The 25,262-nt window shown below is 41.6% G+C and overlaps 1 protein-coding gene across 1 annotated transcript; it reads right to left on the bottom strand.

The window, feature by feature from the left end:
- Positions 1-9,414: 9,414 nt before the first annotated feature.
- LOC112567273 (neuropeptide CCHamide-1 receptor-like) lies at positions 9,415-15,614 on the bottom strand. The gene is given in 4 exon segments (XM_025243903.1): positions 9,415-10,596; positions 10,599-10,934; positions 10,936-11,355; positions 14,981-15,614. Coding segments are annotated over 3 exon segments (1,374 nt in total). The 5' UTR covers positions 11,164-11,355; positions 14,981-15,614; the 3' UTR covers positions 9,415-9,786.
- Positions 15,615-25,262: the final 9,648 nt, after the last annotated feature.

Genomic DNA, 25,262 nt, shown 5'->3' on the forward strand with positions numbered 1-25,262 from the left:
AAGGTGGTAGGTTTTCTGGGGGCAGCCTGGTCTTAAGACTATCTCTACTGGTACTGTTAAAAATCTCAGTTGAATTCCAGAATAAAAATGTATCTGTGTATCACTTGTTACTTTTTTTCGCCTTAATGAACGAATTTCATGCTCAGCAGTCGCCACTCATCGCTTTTCTTACACCAATAGCGTATAATTGTATAATTTGTTCACGCATGTGTGTATGAGAGAGGCAGAGGGAGAAAGAAAAGAAAAAAACCATGTGAAATCCGGACATTCCTCATTTTTTAATCACCCTGGGAACAGCGGTTCTTTTCAAAGAATATGATGCTGGGAGTCTCCACTTGTCCACTAAAGTCCGCCCCATGTTTCCGCCAGAGGAGGTATGTCATAAGTACTACAGACAAATGTCTGGACTCTGTTCGCCTATTCCATCCTCCCCACACCCTTACTACCATCCCACCCACCCCACACACTTACAGTTCCCACATTCGTAACACATCCTACATCAAGACAGTAAGTAGCACAGTCGGTGGCAGAAGAGAGGAAGGGTTGAAGAAGGTGCTCTCGTACTTCAGACAGTATATCATCGTCTTGCTTACAGTGCAAGCCTCCGACGAGGACAACACTTTCTTGGTGAATGGCCTTTCACCGATTTCCACACGAAACTTGTCCTTTTCATGTCTGATCAAGATGTCGCCGGGGTGCTATCAGCGCATGCGTGGCTCAGTTGATAAGAAGTGGGAATGTGGGTACAGGAATGTACAACAAAATATTACTTTTATATTTCGATTCTGCACTTCATGATGTTTGGCCTGTTCTTCGTCACACCCAACATTTTTTATTAAACAAATCCTTCAGCTTTGCCGCGCTGAGATGAAAAAAAATATTCATCTCAAGGGGTTTATAAATTGCCCCAAAAGTGGGACACCAGCTTGAAGCTGGGGCAGGACAAAGAAACTCACCGAATTTCCCTGCCTTATACTGTGAACGCAGGCTCAGACAGACAACCTGCCAGCAGTCAGATCTTCGTGCTCTCCGTTGTTCCACGCTCCAGCGGTAAACAGAACCGAAACAAGAGACAAGGACAAGAAGAAAACTACAAAACAAACAAGCCCTATCAACAGGACGCCCCTGAACATTAAGTTGACCAAAGTCCTTGCCCACCAAAGGGCAAGATCGACCCACCCGCCGGTGTCCACAGAAAAACATTATAGGATAGCTCCACGAAACCTGCCGGCTGGCTGCCTGGCCGGGTCCTGCGCCGTATTACGGGGGTCGCTCAATCCCTTTGTCCAGGGGCTTATGTTCACAAACGGGGCGAAAAGGGGATATTTGAGCGAGCCGTTTAACGTTCGCCCTATTTGCAGACTGTGCCGTTTGGGACGATGGCGGAGTGGACTGATGTGCTTGGGGACGTGACTTGGCATGACCCCGACATCAAAGTCCTGTGAGCCTGGAAGAGCGCATGCTAATTGTGCAAAAGTGGTCGCCCCTGATTTCTCTTTATGGCTCTTTTGGCGGGAAGGCGGCAAGTCGCAAAGATCCATGTCGCGATGAGCTTCATGACCAGCTTCATGATGCAAGCCAGATCATGCAGAAAAATAATACTAAAAAAATGAGTAGGAGAATGAAAAAAAAAGTTTCCTCTGGTTTTTTTTTAACCTGTCCTGTAGTGAGAATGTGGTGATTGCGCTTCATCTCTACTTATGGAAGAGTGTGAGTGTTCCTGGTCTACAAGGATTTCTGATTGTTGCGAGACCTTAGAAGATACACATAGATATACATACGACAGTTTAGTAGTTTAGGACACAAAGACTAAAGATGGGGTTTAAAATATAAAGAGACTTATTAGGAACAGGAGAGAGATGGCATCTTACTTTATCATTTTAGGATTCAAAGATTGGAGACAAGTTTCAATTACATTAATGAACATGAGATACAGCATCCCACCACAACATCTTGTTTACATGTTCTGTGTTTCATGGGTAACCGTAAGTAACCTTTTCACTGAAGCCGTTGATATTTGATTTCACCACTTATCACATGTTGTGTTTTCGCCTGAAAGACAATACATCACAAAGAGCATACCACAACAAGTTTTGCAGTCCCCATGGAATCGTGAGATGTCCATTATTGATTGCATTGAAATGTTTATTGAACCCCGCAACAACTGTAACAACATTTTCTACTTATAAACACAACATAAAGTACCTCATATCTGTTACACCACAGGCGCACATTTCTTCTGTTTCAAAGGGGTGGGTGGTCGGGTGAGTGATAAACATATCACACAATAAACTGGCTATGTGGCGAATCTTCTTCCCGATGACTAGGTCCTCGCAGACATCGCACATATTGTTGCAAGGCAGGGAGGAGAGGTCAAGATTACAACCTTTACTAGAGGTAAAGGTCCGCCATCGGCACCCGAAGTAGAGTCAACACGTACCCTGGAAATGCTGTGTGTTCATATAGAGAGGGCAATAGGGGTGGTGTGCAGTTTAATTTCGTGGCAACCTTTACTATTGCGATCTACCCTATTATTGAGGGTTACATAACAAGATGGAAGGTCAGGACTACCCTCAACATCCACACCAGAAGACAGTTTTGAATTTCTCTTCATTCTTCATCTTCAGTTCACTTACAGTTACAAAACCATCGCAGACTCTCCGAGTATACCAGAAGGCATTGCTGCTGTACACAGCTTACCTACTTCCACATTTCAGTCTGAAGTAAAATAAGAAAAATTGTAAAAAGTTATCAGAGATCAATAACACACTACTTGTAGTTTCGTCAACACAATTTAATATCCCGAGAGAAAGAGAGAGAGAAGGGAGGAGGGGATTTCTCGTGTCGACTTACATTATACTTTGCCTCCCCTAGTTAACAACACCAATTCTTTTCAAAGTCTATTTTTTAAATGTTTTCTATTTCTTTCACTTTTGTCTGTCATGTCACAATAAGTTTCCGTGGCGAGTTACAGAAGTTACTTGTGCACAAACGTGACTACAAATCGTTTTCAATAAATGTCAGGGGACAAGAGGGGAGTTGTCGGCTTTAATGGAGTCTTTCGAGAATTCTCCATAGAATTTGTAGCAGCTAACAGGCTTATAAAGAAAGATTGTTAACTGTCCCCAATGTTTTGTTTGTCTCAGTAGAGAAGAGACAGTAAGTCATCAGGATGGCAGTATTGTTGTGCTAGTTCATGGTGGTGCCATCTACAATCACCCTTGGCTTGTAGATACATACTTTCACTTCTTCATAAATGATTTTATTTTAAATGTAATAAGACATCTACACAGATATTCTTCACTTGGAAAATATTATATAAGTCCACAATTTTTAACCTCATAGTTTTAAAAAAATTAACATGTTTGGAAAGATGACTTAAAAGATAAGTCATCTCGGAGAGAGAAATTCTTGATTTCAATTGTCGTCTTCCTATAATGTTATCATACCATTAACCTTAACATTAAGCATACCCTTAACCCTTAACAGTACTACCGAGAAAAAACAATTAACTTGAATATTTTGCATGCAGACAACAGCTAGTGCGACCAGGAGTGAGTTGACATCATCGATGTACGTAGCCTGAACCAAGATTTTCTTAATGAAATTCCTCGCTGTGCAGACGAGAGACGATGACCTATTTGACCGAGCAGGTCACTCAACTATCGACTTCTTCTCTTGACCTTCCTCGTGGCCTTTTGACCTCTCGTAAAAGTCTGAAGGCAGGCGAGGGAACAATCCTTTACCGAGTTCACACTTTTGGAGTCGTGCAACTTGTTGGCCAGGTGAAAAGACACCTTCCATTCTCTCACGGATGTGAAAAGGAAGTTCCTGAACGCCCTGGTGGTCTGGCTTTGATGCCAGGCAACAAGATCAAAAGACAACGAGTGTTGTACTCTAGTTTGATGTCTGGTGTTTTATTACACAAAATATGCTCTGTTCTGATTTCAATGGCGACCTGCGCCAGAACACTCTGCTTTTCTCAAATACCCACGAGCCTCAGGCCTTTTAATTATTCCAGTGATCCTGAGCTCACTTCTGGGTTTTTGTCCTAAACTTAAATGTTTCTCTTCCTCAGATTGCCGTGTCCATGACGAGAAGAGTGAGTAGATGAAGGAGGGAGAGAATAAGCATTGGAACTGTCTGATGTTCATGGTCCCCTCGTTATTTCACTGGCTGTTTCTCTACTGTCTGTAGTGAAGTGTACTCAGTGGGCCATAATATGGAAGGAAACATAAAATATGGGCAATAACATGTCAGACTCCAGAAGTGAAGAGGTTTGCTCTCCATCGACACAGCTCCATCTCCATCTCTCTATCTATATCTGATGTTGGTTAAACGCGAGAAAGAATTTGAATATCTCTCATATAAATGTCAGCAGCCTGCACTTTGTGTGAATTCAAGCATTTCCTATAAAGTGTAACAAGTTTGTATTTCCGTATTTCCCTAAGATTTTATACCGGTGTAATATTTTTGGGGAATAAAGAATAAAAGACGGAAAGAAAGATAAACAAAAGAACTGTAGTTTTTATTTCTTTAAAGGAAATAGTCAATATCGTGATCATCATTAAATGTGTGTATTACAGCTGTAAGTAGAAACAGATTTTAATCATAGAAATTTAGAATATCTTGAGTGAATGGGGTTTTGAGTGGCAGGACATGAATACAGACCATGAACAAAAGAATTCTGGTGCCGGGTGATTTTTGAGATCGAACATGGCATCGTGTTACAAATTCATGTTTTAGAAAGTTCCAGATGTCAGGCCCAGCTTGTTCACTCTGTTCTGGTTATAACTTTGTCTGTAATAGTGTAGATATAGGCATCAAATGTTGAAACAGTGCGAGACATTACCGTTGTACAACACAACATGTCTGATTATTAAACCTACTTTGGAGAAGACAAGAAAGTGAAATGTTAGGTAGAAGGGAGAAAGTGTGTTGATAGAGAGACAGACAAGGAAGGACTGGGATGGAGGTACGAACTTTACATCTACTCTGACCTTTTCCCAGAAACTTATTTTCTCGGAAATTGCTGAGATTTATTTCTTTCTCGCAATTGTTCCGTGTAATGATTGTAAATGGAATGTAAGTGGTTAAATAAGTTTCGAAGGGGAGGAACCTGAACTCGTTCGCTTGCAGGACACGATTCTCTGCCCTTTCCTCTTGTCAAGATTAAAACGGATATTTAATGAAAGGCTGATATTCCTCCATGTAAGTGTGAGAGCATGTTTTGCAATTTCTAAATGCCACGAACTGCAGTAAAGGAATGGATGTAGGCTCTTCACCAAGTTTGAGGACACCCACTAACACCATGAAGAAAACAGTCCTTAATTAAAACTTAAGAACAATGGATCTTGAGTGATAAACTCTTGTTATTATTATTTTTTTATTGCATTGATTAAGTTTTTAATTGGTGGATGTGACTGGGGTGACATTATTCTGTTGCAATGATCGGTTATTTTTCTGGACCTGACACATCTGACTTGTTTGTCTCCTACAGTAACACATTCTGTACCAAGTTCACCATCTTCTCGAGATAAAAAAATTATTGATGATCTGATGATTCTGTTCAGCATTGGCTGCTTGTAAATTACTGAATTTTCTTTATTGATCATGGTATTTCCTGCTGGCCTTGATGGTTGAGCAACTCTCTAAACTGTGTCTAAACAAATGCCAGACAACGAATCCATGTTTACATATTTTATGTAGAATACTTTTCTTTCTTTTTGCTTTCTTCTTAGATCTTTTGATGATGCTGATGTTCAGAGCTGTTTTTCCTTAAACCTAACGTTTAACAGTTTAAATTACAATTCCTCACAACCTTCGACTTTTTTATTCGTTATTTTGACCGGGTGTTGTTCAATCCGCAGTAGACTCACTTCATTCTGTCCATCATTACTCGGAATATCCACTTCATTCTGTAATAGCTAGTCACAATCACAACTTCTTTTAAGAGGCTTGGAATAAAAACAAACAAACAAAAAACATTAAAGGTTATGGAGACTTCCTAACAATCGTCACGTAGGGTGAAGTCACGTGATCGCTGAATGCAGGGAGACGGTCAACGGCGATGAACTCGTTCTTTTTAGCTAACAGTTAAGACTGAGAAAAGACAGAAAAAAAAGATGAGCCGGTAAAGTGTCATGAAGCAAACAATTTGAAGGCGATGCAGATTCTCACTTCCGTGGAACATGAGACAGAAAGAGGTCTGGAGGATTATGGGACAACGAGGTTAACGGTTTAATGACAATACTTTGAACTTGTACACGCAGGCCTGTCACTCAACAGTTCAGATACAAAAAACAATTTTTTTCTTACTGATGGTTTGCAAAACAAGAAGTGGATATTTTTAGAAGCGTTCTTATTTGTTTATTAAACCACAGTGTAGATAAACACTCTTTTTAAACACGATTTTACCCGGACATCAGTCGAAATTGTAACCCAGGCAGCCAGCTCCGACCACATCAAATAAAACACAACAAAATGTGATTAAAATAAAGAATTTATTGTATAAATGTCTTCTGTGCAAAAAGTCACATAACTAATGTTGCTTAAGCGTACTTTACAGTAAACCTTTCAAAACATTTAGTGTTTTTTTGTAAATAAAAAGCTCAATGCTACATTAAAATACCAAACACACTTGCACGAATCCCTACAATCCCCACATTCCCTTAAACAGGTCCGATAGAAGCAGACATTCATGCATGCAAACACATAAACATGTTATGTATGTGCGTGCATCCAAACTTAAACACAAAGTGCATATTGCTATTATTTAGAAAAGCTCAACAATGCATGCCTAGCCCTCTGATGTCCATGAAATGTTGCATCTTGGGAAATTATGAAAACTCTGTAATCTGAGTTTCTTTGGGTCTTGCGGTTCGTCCGACTGGGGTGATGTTTGTTTATTTTCTTTAACAGCTCAGATACAGTATGTTAGCGAGCTTCCAAGTTATTCAAATAGAATAAATTATTTTATCTTCAGGTTCACATTCCCTCTTAGTTTCTTATTTAAATGTTTTCAGCTCCTGAGAATTCATGCGGTTGGAGCCTAGCAAAATCTTTTAGCAGTGTGGTGGCAATCGTTTGAGAACTGCGCAAAGGAATGTCAAGTAATGGTTCATTAAGTAAGAAAGAAAGTTGTCTGGTTAGGATGTGTGCCATTCAATTATAGGATGGAACAGGTAGTTTTTGTGAATAGAATCTGTCTTTGATGCTCTTCAGCTACAAACAGTAGCAAGTGCGCAACCTCCGCAGACGCATTTTTAAATTAATTAATTTGTTTATTTATTTGAAAATTTTGGCAGAGATAATAAGGCTCAGGTACATAAAGGGCCCTACAGTTCTTTCAAACAGTTCTTTCTGGGTGTGTATTTTTTTTCTGCGTGTATTGATGACTTCAGCTTCGCCTCTTCTATTGACATCAGAGGTCTTGATCATGAACCGTGGAGTTTCTTCATCTCCCTCGGCACCTACGAATGTCTGTGTAGCCTCATCTGTGAAAAATTGTATGAAACAGATTGTTAGATTATTACTCGACCTTCTTCTATTTACAAGATGCCTGCAGGCCTTACAGTCGTGAGATAACCTTATAAAACCTTCATGACTATTCCAGTCTTGAAGACCGCAGTACCCGAGACAGAAGTCACGTGACTACCACACCCGCACGTTCACTCACGCGCTGCTTCCACTGACCTTTGACTGCCGTCGACAGAATTGTTGGAACGAGCACCAACTACATGGGCTGTTTGGGAAGGTTCTTCTCTGGATGCTAAGCCTCAAGAAATTCCAAATATTAGCAGGACCTTCACGTCAGGCCGTAAAGTCCCTACCTCATAAAAAAGTTGTACGAGAGATCCATAATATTCACAAGCAGGAAAAAAGTACACAAGGATCTGCAACATTGGCATCTACGCCACGAACAAGATGGCTTTCTCAAAGTGCAAAGCTGTCTGTAATCTGTAACTGCGGGGTTCGAACACAAATTGTACCCAAAGAGGAAGCATCAGGCTTTAGACACGAGACTGACCGAGGACCGAACGCCACCAACAAAGACATGGACATGAATACCAAGACCATCTAGTCTGCATATTCCATTTTCAGAGTGCGAATTTTTTTTTAGTGTTATCAGAGTACAGTCTGCAATGAAAGAAAAAAGTACTTTTTTACCGTGTCACACTTTTTCACGAGGTATTTATCTATATCTCGCTCACAAAAAAACATTGTCTGTTTACAGCATATTCAGGGGGTAAAATGAAGCAAAAGTTACATTCAATACATGGTTTAGCAACAACCAATAATAGTCAATCAGTAGATGCACATCAGTAAATGTTACGATGTTAAGTATAGAGTTTCACAAACACATGTTGACATGTTTATGGCATCTTTAGGGATCAAAAAGCTCAACACTGTTTTATTTTGCGTAATTTTTCACAGCTATTCTAAGCAAGAGATACACACTTTTTTTTATTTGGACTACCTGGAAACTTATATTTCCACAAAAGTTGAAACACATCTTTGTCATTCGTAAATACTCATCTTGGGGTCACAAAGGTAAAATTCAAAGTCGTCACGGTAGACTGAAGACCACATTCGGTATAACAAATGTCAACACCAAACTCTGTGACAAACGTGGATGTAGAATTTACATGACAAAGTATCTTTCTGCTCTCTCTTTAATGACATTACAACACACAGAGACAAGATTGCTTCACCCAATGCCTTCTTGCTTCAGTGAATCCTATCAACTTTTGTTAAAACAAATATAAATAAAAACTACAAAGCTCCACGTGCTGTAGAACAAGCAAGTCAACAGATGACAAACTTCAATCTGACAACCATCCTATTTGGCACAGATATTTTCTTTACAATGCGAAGAAACAAATTTCAATTTTTAGAGTATATAAAAATCTGTTTTCCATTCAAACATAAAAATATTGAATGTTCATCTAAACACAGACAGTGTTTCTCGGCATCTCTGTGGAACAGGCGCTGGAGCGTGACAGCCGAGTAATTAAGCAGCAATTAGCAAAGTGCAAATCAATTTGTCAGAGAGTACAGAAAAGCAAGGTGTTGTGGGTACAAATATACAATCACAGTCACTTTTGGTAACGACTGAACATGTGTTGAGCCTACAAGTGTAGCAACACTGTACACAAGGAGAGAAAAGATGGGAGACAGAAAGAACGACAATAAAAAAGATGAAAGGGGGAAAAGTTATTGCCAGCAATAGAAATCATTTCTTCCTTGTTACCTGTACAAAGAACACGTAAATCTGAATGAATCACTGCAGAAGAAAATTATTTTGTACTAAATTCATAGAACAATCGCGGTTTTAAAATTTGAGCCTGTTAATGCTAATTTAAATTGTTTCTTTTATTTTGGGATTTCTTGCCAGTGCGGTATTGACCAAGTGAACTAATTTTGATTATTGTTTTTAATGTACTCATTAAATATATTTGATAGAAGGATTTTGCATTCAATAGGCTTAAAAGCCGGTTGGCACTTCAAACATAAACCATCTGACCTCACTTGCCCTGCTAACGGTCTGTTCCCTTGATTATCTTTCTTAAACCATCATCCCATCAGTTGAATTTGTAGGCAAGTGTTTTTTAATTTCTTGTAGCGATCCTTGCAGTTCTGGTTTACTGTGTGTTAATGTAGTTCTAAAATGTGGATCGAGTGAGTGAGTGAGCACTGGCCCTGAGACAGACCTAAGAATTGTAAGTTATCAGAAGTACATACTACTTTCATAAAAGTTTCCTAAATACAAAGAAGTCGAGTTGGCTACACGTACTCAAGTCTCTCCGTGCATGTTGGCATTTCTGACATAGGTATGTAAGTGTTTTTATCGTCTGCTGCAGTGTCGTCTGCTGCAGCCAGGTCCCGTCCCCTCGTAGTCGCGTCCTCGCCGTCATCTCGCCCTCGGACTCGCCTCCGACAGAGGAGCGTCTCGTGGACGTGTGTCCTGAAGTGGTCGTCGACGACATAGAAGACGAAAGGGTTAACGGCTGAGTTGGAGAACATAAGGCAGAAGCCGGAGATCTTGAAGACGTGCCAGAAGTAGCTGAATTGGCTGGGGTCGAAGTGGAACCACAGCAGATAAATGTGTCGAGGCAGCCAGCAGACGATGAAGGCGATGACCAGCGCCAGAACCGTTAGGGCCAGACGTTGGCGCTTGAGGGCCGGCGTGTTGTTGTTGCTGTTGCTGTTTTTGATGCTCTTGGAGCAGTTGCTGCTGTTGTTCTGCAGGCAGCTAGCGTCGGCTTCGTTGTCGTTGGCACCGACGACGACGTCGTCGTCGTGGACTTGTCCAGGCCCGTCGTCCGCAAAGCTGCTCATGCGAAGCAGCGCCGGGCTTCCAGTACGCACGCTGCTGCCTCTGGTTGCCATGGAAATGGCCGCGGACTTCAGTGGCGTCTTGCTAGTGGGCGTGTCGCGGGTTCGATACATTCGGAAGAACAGATGGTAGGCGAGCGCCGCGTAGCACGGACCGATGACCAGCAGCGGGACGACGAAGAGGAGAAGAAACCGACACAGGACGTTGGTCTTCGGGTAGTCGGATCCCCAGCTGGGTTGAAATCGAGGCAGTATTCCACCGTCGAGGTCGTGTTGGTCCGGTTGGCGGCGCTCTGAACCGTCGCGGACATCAGGTCTGGGAGCGCCAAGACGAAACCCACGGCCCACATCACCACCACGACGACGAGCGGCGCGAGGGACGATTGCGAGAGATAACGGCGGCGGACCGTGACGATCAGGAAGCGCTCCACGCTCAGCGCGGCCAAGGTTGCTATGGTGACCGCTGTTGCCAGGGTTTCCACGAAACGGCTGAGCTTGCAGACGAGGAGACCGAAGGGCCAGTAGGGGAGGGTGTACCACGTGGAGTTGAAAGGCACGCCGATGGTCAGCATCAGAAGGTCTCCTGCGGCCAGGTTTCACCACCAGGGCGTTGTGAGCTGTGTTCAGCTTCTTGTGCCGCGCGAAGTTCAATATCAGCAAAGTGTTGCCACTGACCCCCAGCAAAAAAATGAGGGCAAAGGTGAAGGGCACAGCCACTGCTTCCGGCTTCAATGGAGAGAACTCTGACCCTTGTTCGTACGGTAGAGAACAGTTTACAATGTCGGACAGCGACTTATTGCAATCCTCGCTTTCTATATACTCCATCCTGAAGATGATGTGCTCTTTTATTTTTTAAAATAAAGTGAATTTTCAAAATGTTAATACCGATGTCGTGAGCAAAAATGTTTCATTTTATTTCCGTTTGCACTCATTTGTGTGCAACGCTTCTCTTGCAATGAGTTGCTATGGAAGATAGAACTCACATCCACCTCTTGGCATGATTATGTACAGACTCAGCTGGAAAAGATGCAACATTTAAAATAAGACTGCTATTAAAATGGCAACATCTACACATAGAAACACATAAAGACATGCGTGTATACAGTTTGAGACGCACACGCACGCGCATATTCAGAATGAAAACGATATCACAAGGAATATTTAAAACTTGAACAAGTCCGTGTAAAATACAGTTTTCTGGCAATGTTAACACGTTTGTAGTCACAACATGCAAGCCAAATATAAATAAATATAAATATGAATATATAGATATAAATAATGTTACCAGTCTCACATCCACTATTAACTAGTTGAAACTATGATTCACGTCACCTCTAAAACACTGTCGGAATCCGATCTGTGGCAGTCTGACTTTTTGGTGATTCTACTATAGTAGACAATTGCGAGAGTAGTCTTGCAAAAAATTTAATAAATAAATGCTTCTCTAGATGCAGAGCTTCATACGACCTGACACTTACATACTTGTAGATGCTTCAACTTTGTAGCTGAATTTCTGATGACTAATAAAGATGAATGCTTGGCCTAGATTGTCAAAGTTTTTATAAAACCATCATAAAAAAACCTGTCAAACATGGTCATTAATTTATTCATATTTCTCAGGATCAAATTGAATCGAACAACAATAGCTGAGAATGGTCGAAGTACGACTAAGGGGAAAGTTTCCATGGCGATCAAATCTTTGAATATATAAAATGCTCGTATGGTCCCTTCATCCTGTGAGTTTGGGAAAATATACACACACGCGCACGTGACGATAAATACACGTTCAAGCATAGACAATCATAAACTCACAAAATATACATACATACAAACAAACATATAAAAAATATGAATACCGACACACCTGCATAAACTCACACATACATGCGAGTATACAAATAAAGACGTACTCACTCACGCACGCACATCCACACTTTCAGACACGCTTGCATATAGAGAAATAGCCACAACATGTGCACCACTAGAATGTTTGCAATCATGCTCTTTTGAAAGTAAGGGGGGGGAGAGAGAGAGGGTTGTAAAAAAAAAATAGTGGGGAGGGCGAAAGGGATAACGGATCCTTTTTTTATTGTCCACGGCAAACGCACGTGAAAGTCACGTTGATGGCGAAAGAAAATAAGAAAAGTTTACATTCCAAAGTAGCCCCGGTATGCTCCAATGTCCTCTGGCATCCACGGATGCAGGTTGATTTTTCGTGAAATCGTCGCCAAACTTTTGCAAACAGCTCGGTGGGGCGTGCAAAGCGCGGGGTTTGAATATCCATTAGCCTGACAAATGCCGTAGAGCGGTTTAAGATGGAACACTCTGGAAAATTGCAAGCTTTTGTGGGCCTGTCGCTGAGTCAACAGTGGATCAATCTTATAAATGACAAACTGACTACTGCCTTTCCCGTGGGCGTCAGCGGCTCGCATTACGAAGCATGAAGACAAATGACCGCTTGCCTTTTCCTCCCGTGATGCTAAGCATGTCGGGCAGATGTTACGGCGGGCCGCTCGCGCCATAACGGATTCCTTTTTGATGGACACCTAAAGACTGGTACTCTATGTTTAGAAGAAGAGAGAGCCTGTCAAAGAAGGGAAAGAATTAAAAGAAAAACGATTTTGCCTGTGAAAGCTTTGTGTTGTGGACCTTGGAGACCCTTGTACAGGACCAGAACAAAGTCCATCACAGCCAGCAGCTCATACAAGTTTTTATTGTTTTGCAATTATTATCTGACATAAAGTTTATTTAAGGGAGGCAAACAACAACAACAACAACAACAACAACAACAACAACAACAACAACAACAACAACAAGACAAAAAAAAACCCAAACAAAAACTTGCTCGGTCGCTGACACTCTTTGACGAACACAGTTTCGAGATATAACAGCAACAACATCGATGACGGATGATGATGATGATTGATAATCATGATGCTGCTGATGATCATAATGAAGGAAACAAAATGAAAAGATTTATTATATATACAGGGGTATGTAAAACATTTAAATCAAGTCTTAAATGAACTAAGATTGACTACACACGAGAAAATTTAAACTAATGGAAATGAAACCGTGGGAAATGGCTTCTGATGTCCACCGTTATTTGTGTACTCGAGACAGACAGACAAACATAGTAAACATCACGGAACTACAGATACTGGGATGGCATGCATAAAACGCCCATGAAGATGGGCCTCATTAGCATTTTCCTCCAAAAGGGGAAGAAACACCATCCCGTCCCCCGGAACTCAGCAGAAAGAACCTCAAGACCCTCACTCTGGTCATCTCACATGCGATCTTCGTGTAAATAAACAGACAAGGCAAGGCAAGAAAGTAAAGCTCTCAGCGACTAATCTTGTAGTCCATCAGAACAACATCCAGCTGAGCTCGAAACACTATCGCGCTCTCCCTGTGCGCATGTCTGTGCGCATGCGCCTTAACCGCTGTTTTTACAAGCCGCAGAATGGCCGGAAATCAGCCGCATGCAAAGGAATACACGATGAAGGCTGTGTTTACTGTAAATCAAGAAAAGTAAACATTGATCTCCCGATAAAGAACGCAAAGATTTCAATACACGGAATAAATCAACTTTTATTTTTAAACTACGACAGTAGCTAAGCTAAGTTAGTGATAGCTATGAAGGTGATTGAGTTTGCTAATCAGATTCCTCGACATCCGCAAAGATAAACTTACTCAAATTTGCTACAATTCTGCTCGATGATCGAGTTTACAAAAATTATGTAAGATAATTAAATTTCAGAACTACATCAGATCAAAATCATTCAAGTTATTCAAGATTCCTTCGTCCAATAAAATTACATAAGGTTTTATGGAAGTTCGGCCATGGCTCGCAGGTTCTCGCCACCAAGATGATTCTGGACATGAAAGTTGCACAAGATAATTACAAATGCACTGCTGTCCACTTGGTGTTGAGCAGAGCCTCAATGGGGTGGTTTTTATCTCTTTTTTTCTTGTGTACATGTGGGTAGCCGAGGGTAACCATGTAGTAAAAAAAAAAAAATTTAAAGGCCTGCACACGTTCGCACGGACTGTGACATGCGCACTTGCGTGGGCACTTGACTATAAAGCTCCTTAGGGCAACGGTGGGTGAGCAACTCTCTCTCCGACACCGGGTCGAACTCATCCAAAAATGGTTCTCGATCCTCTGACACTATTGGGCATTCAAACTCACAGAGACTAACACACAGACGCATGCATAAATCACCAACTCCATCACTGAAGATACTTTCAAAAATACTTGAGCACTCACATCTGAATAAATATATATGCACACACGTGATCGAACATGCGCACACACACACTAAATCGCACAGGTATTCATTGATACAAAGACAAACAATGGTTCTCAGAATTGAAACTTGGATAAGAAACACAAGTTCATTTCTTAAATTTGCATTCACTTACATGCATATAACATACATGCTGATGGACCTGTTCAGTCCCACGTACGCGTGTGCATGTACACATGAATACACACACACACATTAACACATACATATATATATCCAATCACACTCCAAAACGCGTAGGAAATCCTCATTCACACCCACACATATTCCCACCCATCCATGTACAGACATTCACACAAAGATGAGTACAGAGAAAAGTGTGGACTTACATGCCGCGCCGTGCCGCCTGCCGCTGCCAGAGTTCCGCGTAGCTCAGAAGTTTGGCGCCGGTCCTCCTCACCCCTGCCACCTCTTCCTCCGACAGTCTCCCTCGCAGACTGGGGCTGCTGCCTCCTTCTGTGACGACTGCTCGGGTACAGGACTTTTTCTTTTAGCGTATTTCTGCATGCACCGAGCGCCTTAGTAAAAGACAGACACAGACTGTGATCGCTGTCCGTGATGTGTGTGAGGGAGAGAGAGAGAGCGGAGGTGTTTTGAGCGTAGATAGGAAGAGAAAAGTGAGGAAGACAGGGAGAGAATGGGTGATGGATATTGTTGTGGAGGCGCAGACAGGAGGAGAAAAGTGTGGAGACTTTAAGCTGTGCTCATGGTCTGGGGGTTTTGCTGTCTCCTTGGCTTCATGTTGGCTGCACGGTGCGGGCTGGGAGCAGGCGGGGGGGGCTGTGTAACCCCTCCCTAACCCTCCACACACACAGCCAGGCTATCTCCTCCTGGCCTTTCCGCCCGATGGAATTATTGGCTTGGTCCATTGTGTTATCAGAGGGTGGAAAGGTAAGGAGTGTCATTGTGTAGATATGAGAGAGGAGGGAATGAATGAAAGAGAGAGAAAGATCTGGGAAGATAAGAAAAAGAGAAGAAGCTGGCGAAGATGGACGAAGAGGAGCACCAGAAAAAAAAATACTTTGACCTTTGACCGTTGGTACTGAAACTTAGAGCGCATGTAAGTGTACTTAAAGGGACCGCTGGAAAGAGGAAGGGAGATATAAATGCTAAAAAATAAAAGAGGTGGGGAAAAGAAAAAAGAGGGACAAAACCGATAGGCAGAGAGAGAGAGACGACAGAACTCACTACCTGGCTTAGAACTATTTTCTGGAAACTAGTCTGCAGAGTAATACACAGGATTTCATCTGTGCTGTCTGGAAGTTGTTTCTTCTTTTTTCCTTTGTACACGCCTCACTCAACAGCTGTAGGGAGAATGTCACCTATGATCAATTCTACCTGTTTACCTTCGTCTCAGTCTCTGCCAGCAACACCACATCTCTCTCTCTCTTCCTCTGTCTCTCTGTCGCTCGTCAATTTACTCAGAAAAAGCACAAAACACAAATGAAGGAATAAATCACTCCCAAAGAAGGAAAATAAAGTTGCAAATATTTAATAGAAATAAACATTGCAAAGACAGTTGTATTAACGATGTCAATACACAGGTAGTGTTGTTACTACTGACAGGTGAGCACTCAGGTGAACACCCAGGTGAGCACTCAGGTGAGCACTCAGGTACACTAAAGTAATGAGTCTGCTGAGACTAAATTGTTTTAAATTATTGTAAATGTTGGTGAGGAAATTTCCAACACAATGCTGGAGATGCCCTTTGAAATTTTCACAAGGCTAACTATTATTTCTTTCTTCTGACAGTTTGTTTGTTTATCTCCACACTTCGTACTCGCGTTTCAAAATGTGATAGCATGATTGAAAGTTTGAGAGACAAATGTTTGTCATTAACCTGTCACAGCGGTCGGCAACTGAAAAATTGCGATGAAAACATTGATCAGACTTGTTTACATTCTCTTCATGACAACAATTTCTCTCTCCTGAGGTTCAGATGTCAGTCGTTGGTGGCATTGGTTTCACGAACACATCTGCGCCGCAAAGAATTCGGCAACACGAAGCCCTCGCCATTTCCTTTCACCTGGTGTTTTGGGTTTCACAATTTTAGTCTTGTTTTCTTTCAATAGCCGATACTTCCCTTATATTTTCATGTGCTTTTAGAGGAAGAGATAATTGGAGGCAATAAGTAGATTGGAATGAAACCAGAATTCCGACACAGGTAAGACAAGAAGACATGAAGGATGAAGACATGAGTTGGGAACAGAGACAAAGGTATGAGAGAGAGAGCAGAAGTAGTAGGAGTAGGAGACAACGAGATAAGGACAAATAAAGAAACAAAAAGGACAAGTCCCACCTCCACCACTACCAGAAATCTTATTTTACAAGACGGAGATATTCAGAGCTCTTGCTTCTCTAATTTTCCTTTTACACATTGGGACAAGAAAATCTCGTGTTTAGTTAAAAAAAAAACGACGACGACGACGACGACGACGACGATGATGATGATGATGATGATGATGATGAAGTTGATTTATATAGCGCTTTACACCACCATCAAAGGCAGGCTAAAATTGCTTTAAAAAAAAAAGTTTAAAGGGAAGCAAGCACTATAATTATTTATCTAGAAAATACTATTGGACAGCAAGGATTGCAAATTATTGTCAGATTAAAATAAAGCTTTTAAAGAATTTATGAAAGAACAATTTTTTTCTTTAAATAAAATTTTTATTCGCATTAAAATATAGCTACCTGATCATATATTTCTGACTTTTCGTCTAAGTTATTTAGTACAAACAGAAGATTGGCTTTTTAGCTAATGCTCCTCATAGAGAATGGTATGAACTTTTGACAAAAAATCCACAAGCCTAACCAAAACCCTGGATTTTAAAATGAAATAACATTACTTCGATCACAAAATCACAATCATAATTCAAAACGGCAATGTTTTTAAAAGCTTTGACCACAAATCACACTTAATTGAAATCAGCAGTGGTATTATTTTTTCCATATACTCTGGTGATGGTGGAGACTTATGTACCTGTGGTGGGCCAGGCACAGAAGTAGGTCTCGAGGAGATTACAGCATCGGTGAGCATTAGAGGAAATCACTCCACCACTAACTGAATCTCTCCTACAAGGCAGACCAGCCTGGCATCGTGTGTCGAATCGAATCAACCCCTCGGCATCTTTCCTCTCTTTCATTACCGAGCTCTGCTGGAGGCTGGACCCTGATATGCTGAAATGTTTATCACGTGCATAGCGTCTTTCCTCTTTGATGGTGGCGCTAGTTAAATAAATCAAGGCCCGTCAAATAAATTACTGCCGGCACTCCTAGTAGATAAGACAGAAGGCTTGGAGATAGTTCGTTAAGTGTCTCTCCCCTCTATGCTTCATCGGACGTATTTCATTTTCTTATTCTGGATGTCATTACTGGGAGGTTAAACTAATTTCTTGCATAACATATCAAGTAAATTTTTTTTGTTATCGGAATGTCGGTTTTGAAAGACTTATTTGTTTGTGATGCGGTCTTTTGGTGCGATGTGTTATTTTATTTAATTTTTTGTATGTGAAAAGGTGAAAGTTTGTGGAGATCTGACGATTTACTGTTACTGTTGTTCTCTAACCCTCCGATAATCAAATATACTAAATGGAAAAAATAATAAGAAAAGTATTGAAATATTGTTCGCGAACTTTGTCCTTTAGTTATTCATCCATCCAACCACCACACACCAAAGTCCATCATTACTACAAACCACCCATTGTCTGTCCAAACCACCCATTGTCTGTCCAAACAACCCATTGTCTGTCCAAACCACCCAAACCATCCATAGTCTGTCCAAACCCCCCATTGTCTGTCCAAACCACCCATCATCTGTCCAAACCACCCATTGTCTGTCCAAACCACCCACTGGCTGTCCAAACCGCCCATCGTCTGTCCAAATCGCTCATCTGCAGGATGAAGACCTGGTCTTCGTGCACAACAATCGCATCCTGTTGGTCAGAGACCTACTAGAGGCCTCCTTCAGTAATAGCTTTCTTGGTGACCTGTGGGACTAACAACCTGTTGCCAGGCTACCGGCAGCTGCAGGTGTGGACTGAGAGCATCCTGTCGACATGTGGCTTATCACTTATTCATTCGCCCTCGCTACTTGTTAGAGCAGACGATCACACGCACTGACGCAGGTAAACTGGCACTGGCGCGCTCAAAAAGTATTCGTGAACATTTAGAATCCACAAACGCACAAACACACACACAGTCACTGCAGTGAAAGTGCAAAAATAGAGATAATATTAGCAAAATTTACTGTTAAAAATTTGTTGATAATGAAGAAAACATTGACGGATGTTCTTTTAAAAAAAGTATTTGATAGATTAAGTTTCAGAAATTCGCGACTTTCACAAACAAAAACAATTCAAGAAATAAATAGAAAAAACAAATTAACCATGAAAAAAAAGCAAAACATACGAACTTTGTAGACATCAATTAGAGAAAATACTCTTTTAGTCTCTCCTTTTTGGAATGCGTAGGACTGGTATTCATTTCCAGCCTATAACCAGTTTATGTGTCCTACTGAAGACGCCTCTGGTTACTCAGGACATTGTGTGTCTGTCTGTCCGAGTGTTTGTCTGTTCTTATGTTCTTCTTTCTTTATCTCCACTGTCCTTTTTGCATTACTTTTTCTAAGCGACACGAAAGTATTACTGAATTCTTTCCTCGATGGTCATTTCTCTCTCTCTCTCATTAACTGTCTGCTACCTTCTCTCTTTCCAGCTCTGTCTTCCTCTTTCTTTCCTGTTCGTCTGCTCAGTCCGTCTGACAGCCTAATGCAGTAAAAGGTTTCTGTCTGTTTTGTTATTGTTATCTCGTCTGCCCATCTGCTTCCTGTCTTGGTTTCTAGAAATTCTCCCCGCGAGCTGCTCTCTCAAGGATTTCGTGAGGTCTGCGAATATTAGCAACACACCATGTCCACTTGAGGAAATTGCTAATTTCTATTTAAACAGGACTTGAGGGAGACGAAACTTTTAGCTGTCTGTTTAAAAGGCAATAAAACTAATTAAGCAGTTAGAACTTTCATTACACTTCCCAGCACTCTTGTCCAAAAACAGTGTTTCATCAGCTAGCCCTCTAGTTGTATCCCCCAGTTTTTCTCGAAATATGTAAAACAAAAAACATTCTCTCTCTCTAAAACTTTATAAACTTTGTGCATAAACATAATATGTTATACATGTTATATATAAAAACCACAGATGCAAGTCTGCTTCTAAATTTTCCATGTTTATAATTTCGTTCTTCACTATCATCTCTCCTATTCTTTCTTTGGCAATTTATTTTGAAGATATCTCCATCTTGTTCTTCTCTCCACTTGTCTCTAACTGTAGCACGTGCAGATAGACAATATAAAGCAAAATATATTATCTTACTCCTTTGTTATCACAAAATTTCATTGCCTGCTCGACTGGCAGTCTCATACCTCATGTCTGCTCGCCGAACCTGAACCCTGTGACCCCGGCTTATGATGAAAGCTAATAGAACACGTGAATCAAGTTAATTGCAAGGAAACGCAGGTGTGGAGGAAAGAGTTCTTGTATTTCTGTAAGCAATTGGGTTGACTGCCAAGTCTGAGAATTTTATTTGAACCTGCGTGACTCGATTGATCAGAAACAAAGCAAACATTGATGTGTGTTTCAGTTGCAAAGATAAATAAATTTTAAATACAAACATTAAAAAGAATCTCACTAAAGACAACCATTTCTGGAAAAAAGTTTTTCTGGGTCTTTACTGAAGCCCAAGTTTCAACACAACAACAACCACATCAGAGCACCAAACTAACTCTACCACTTGAATTTTTGTTCAAAATATTTCCAGCACTTTTTTTGTTTGAATTCTTGCGCTGTTCGTGGTTCTGAAAAGACAGCTAATGTTATAGTGAACAGAACTTTTTTTTCTCGTGCTCATTTCTGTTCGTAACATGAGCATGCCCCATCTGCCTTGCTGCGTTGGTGGGTTTTTTGTCACCGGAAGTGACCCGGCAAACCGTCTTTATTTTTAGGGCGGCTGTGCTGCCCACCGGGAATTGAACCCGGCGCGATTCTTTGCCTCTGGACAGCGGAGAAAAAAAAGAGTCTTGGAGAGAAAGGAGAAAAACCGGATTGTACGAGGAATGGGGGAAATTAACTGTTGAAAGTCCGAACCTTTATTTGTAGTTTTGAACTTATGTTTAAACCCACGTTTATGGGTTTCTGTTGGCAGTGGGAACAAAAGAGAGAGAAAAGTTAGGAGATGTATAGATAACATTGAAGCAATACTGACATTTCTTGTTACTTTGCATCCTTCTATCTGCTCCGTTATTTTCATCATTGAGCATTCGGCACACGACCATGACCTTTGTCACGTGCTCAGTCCCTCCGACACCCAATGGAGGACTCGAGAGTCGCAGACAACCGCCTGCGGTACCGTAAACAGAGGCGAATCGACTTTGGAAATCGTGAGAAACAATCGGGAGGAGACTTTTTTGTTGGAGGAGGAGTCCGCCCACACGCATGCAGACAGGATTACTGTCGGAACCTGCCCGTTGATGTCCAACACAAAGCGGATCCTCGTCAATACTTCCTTTGATCTTTCGATTCAATTAGCTTGTAGTTTACAGACTGCGACCACCTCAGCACTGGTGACTAGCACAACAAAGACAGGACGACGACAGGGATGAGGCCGAAGCTGTTGAATGTTTTTGTCAGATGACAATGACACCGCGAGGATTTTAACTAAGGGTCACCAGTGCCTCGACCACGGCGATGTAAGAAGAATTGTAAATTTGTTTCTTGAGGGAAAACAGACTAATACATTAAATATGTTTGAAGAGAAACCGGTACAGTTTGATAACTGTCAACATCACTATCAGCATCTTGGCCCTGATTGGTCGTCTGGTGACCTGATAACCTTATTACCAAAAATCGTCAACTTTGTCCTCTCTCTCTGGGACTGAGAGGCCAGTTTACTTTAAGATGGAGGGTTGGTGGGGATCTCTAGCAAACTTTTTGTGTTTTTGTTCTTTAAAGAAAGGTTGGTTGGTTGGTTGGTTGGTTGGTTGGTTGGTTGGTTGGTTGGTTGGTTGGTTGGTTGGTTGGTTGGTTGGTTGGTTGGTTGGTTGGTTTTGGTTGGTTGGTTGGGGTGATCCTTGCATGCCTATATATACAAAAGATATTGTTATTTCTCAAGATACAAGTTTATGGGCGATCCTGAAAATCTTAGACATATTTTCAGAAGATAGCTATGTAACTCTTATACTTCTCATAAAGGTATACATATTACTGTACAAATATATACTGTAATCTCAGGCTGCACACATCACAAGGATCTCTCTAGACATTTCCTTGTACAACTCTGTTTCTTGTTAAATAGTTTCTCAACTCAAATGGTCCTTGTCACTTATTTAGCAATTCTTCATACAAACTTTTCTCTTATCCCCGTGAATGTAAGTAATATCAGTATGAGCTTGCATTTTCTGTAACACATTTCTGTGTAAAACCCGCGAGATAATAATTTACATCTTTCTAAGGTCATGAAGTTCACAGTGGACTTTGTAATGAATCCATTGCTGGGTCGCGATAAAAATGTTTGGACTGAAATTTGTTTGTCCTTTGAACGTGACAGTCGGTGGCTGGAAGGACCGAACAACTACCTCCGTCTGAATAAGCTCTTTCGCAGAAACATCTGAGCTTCAGTGGGTCGTAAGCACCTACATTCCCTATTATCGCCCTCGTCCGCAGGAGGACATAATGCAGTTGACGAGAGACCCGCCGCTTTACGGAGTAATTATCGGGTGGCCACAGTCGACCATTTGCTGGAGATTAAGGTTAGTGCGGGGCCGAGGTCCCCCGGAGAGGCCGTTGAAGTTCTGTCCAGAAATCTCTTTGAGGCCGGAGGTTTTATCTCCAGTTAATTTCACAGGCTTTCCGCTGTCAACCAGGGTGATAACGGGGCGGAGAGACCCGGGAACAAATTGAAATAACTAACACCTAGGGGTTGTCGGATAGTAGTCATAGGTTGTTGAATCTCTAATTGTTCTTTGGGGTATACGTTTTGGTAGAGAGAGAGAGTGAGGAAAGAAAAGGAAGGAGGATGTGTTGATAATCAATAACCTTGTTAAGGTCATAAATGTATCCACCATCATTGCTTCTTCTCCGTCTTTGTTCAGCATTTTCCTGTTATTCTCCCTAAACCAGATCGTTTTTAATTATCATTGGTCCCAAAATAAGTTTCTTCTTCAGGCAAAAACATTGTTTTGTCAGAAAAACCAGGAAGTTAATCTGTATGTGGGTGTTAGCAGCAACTACGTTGCGAAAGAAGAAACAAACAATTGAAAGGAGGAAACCAAAGAAAAAACGGAAAACAACCTCAAGAAACTCACGTGACTGGTATTCAAGCTTGAAAAAGGCACGGTTATCGGATGGAAATTTGGTTCCAAACCCTGGTTATTGAGCTGTGCCAATACTGTTGAATGTACACCTGGGCTCGAGCAAGTTTTCTGTTACTTCCAATACTCTTTGAAGTCGCCCGCCGTTGTCAAGAGGTTGCTATGCAGCAGGTAAGAGGCAGGGAGCGGTCTGATAGGATTTGCAGCTCGCGGCTGGTGTTATCTCCTTGCTCACCTACTGGCAGACAGGATGAAAGACACACAGGCATTACAGGTGTAGATATTGTAACACGTATCCGTTGACCTGTGTTTTCAAAATAATAATTAATACAACCGGAAGTTTTGCCTTGGTGTTGTTGGCTCGACAGTTATACAAACTAACTTGTCGCTTGGCACTTTTTTGCTGCATTTTTGTTTGTTGACTCTTTTTACAATTGCAAAATACTACAGCTAAGCTTCCATTATCACCACGGCTGTATCAGGACATGTTTTTACAGAAAAAAGATTTTTAGTTAATTTTTGTTACTTTTTAAAATCCGTTCTTCGATGTATCTATATCTGTGAGTCTGTTTTTTACTTGTGTTTCTCTGTAATACAATATCTATCTGTGTGTGTGTCTGTGTGTCTGCGTGTCTGTGTGGCCTCCACAGCAGCTTCTGGATGCTGAAGGATCAGAGTGATAGTACCTTTGACACTCCTTGTGGGACTGACGAGGTCTGGGTTGGCGGCGCGCGCACTGGAGCTGCTGGAATCCTGTCAGGAGTCTGCAAGTGGCGATACACACAGCTCTCGTCTGGCTTTGGGCTGTCGGCACCAGCTGCCTGCAGAAAGGAGTGGTACTGCAAACTTTGTCTTTCTTCCTTTCCTATTTTTCTCTTTTTTCCTCTTTCTTTTGAGCATTCTTTTTATATTCTTCTTTCTTTGTTTTATTGTGTTTTTCTCTTTCTTTTATTCCCTCTAATGTTTAAGTTCTTTCTCTTCATTATTTTCTTTTTTAAGTTTTTGTCTCTTTTTCCAGTTTTCTTTTATTTTTTTTTCGCCTCTCTGTTTCTTTTCCTTCCTCTCTATCCACTTCCCCGCCGCACCCCAAACCCCATGTGGGGGCCGGGTAGGAGGGTATTTGTCTGCTTTAATAATTCAAACACTTTTTCTACTATTGTTCTTCCTGTCTATCTTCTTTACGCTTCCACGAACTCTAATGGTCCCCACAGTTTAGACTGACAGGCAAACCGCGATGCTAGGTTTGGTTATGCTCAGATAAAAAGACAGGTTTGAAAATGAAACATGCAGACATGCCCGGTGCCAGTGATATCAAAGTCTTGTGGTTTGCTCTGTTCCTGCCAAGTTTATTATCCTGTCATATCACTTCATGAAAAGTTTTCTCCGCTGTCCAAAACTTCGTTATCTTCCCGACAAGCTTTGCTTTATCGAAAATTAACTTGCTAAATCAAAAGTTCAAGCCCCCCCACCTGTCACTGGGGTGCAGGTCGTTCAGAAGCATCTGCAAACAACTACAACTAAAAATATCACTTTTTCGGCAAAATAAACAAGAAAACATGCTTAATAACAATATAGCCCTGACAAATGAATGTAGGAGATGGTCGAGAGTTTTATTTATTTAGATACATGTCTATTGACAAAATAAAAGATGTACATGAGGCAGCATCCTATGGAGGGACTAACATCGTTGAAGAACGAGGATGCCGACGATAACCTCGTCAATGAGACTGTTGGGTAATGGGGTTCTACAGCCAATGACAGACGTCGATAGTATTTAAACCACAATACTAGCATGACATACGTACAATAACTTAGCTTTAATTAGCAAACTCAGAACTATTGATAACCAGACTGCCTGGTCCGTTGTCACGGCAGCAAGCACAGCAAGAGACACTTACGGAAGCCCACTCCAAACAAAATTCTCTGTGGACTCGTGTAGGAGCTCGGCCCCTGAAATGGCGGCGATGTTTTGTGATTGAAGAGGAGGGAGGGTAAAGGAAGGGCCGCTATTACCTGTACCGCACTCACACACCCGCTGCAGTACAGTTCATTCAATTTGTTCCCATGAAGGACCCGCGAGGACCCCGGAGCGAATTGAATGGACGTGGCCCCTGCTTCAAGGGCTCGTGCATCAAGCGCGTCAGCTAATTACCGGCGCGCGCCTCAAACGCTGCACGTGCCCGCGGGGCGGCGGGGGACCCAGAGATCATGTTAATGGTTTCGTTCGTTATGATTACCGCAATAAATCTCTT

This window comes from Pomacea canaliculata, linkage group LG6 (assembly GCF_003073045.1).
Source record: "Pomacea canaliculata isolate SZHN2017 linkage group LG6, ASM307304v1, whole genome shotgun sequence".
Lineage (NCBI taxonomy): Eukaryota > Metazoa > Mollusca > Gastropoda > Architaenioglossa > Ampullariidae > Pomacea > Pomacea canaliculata.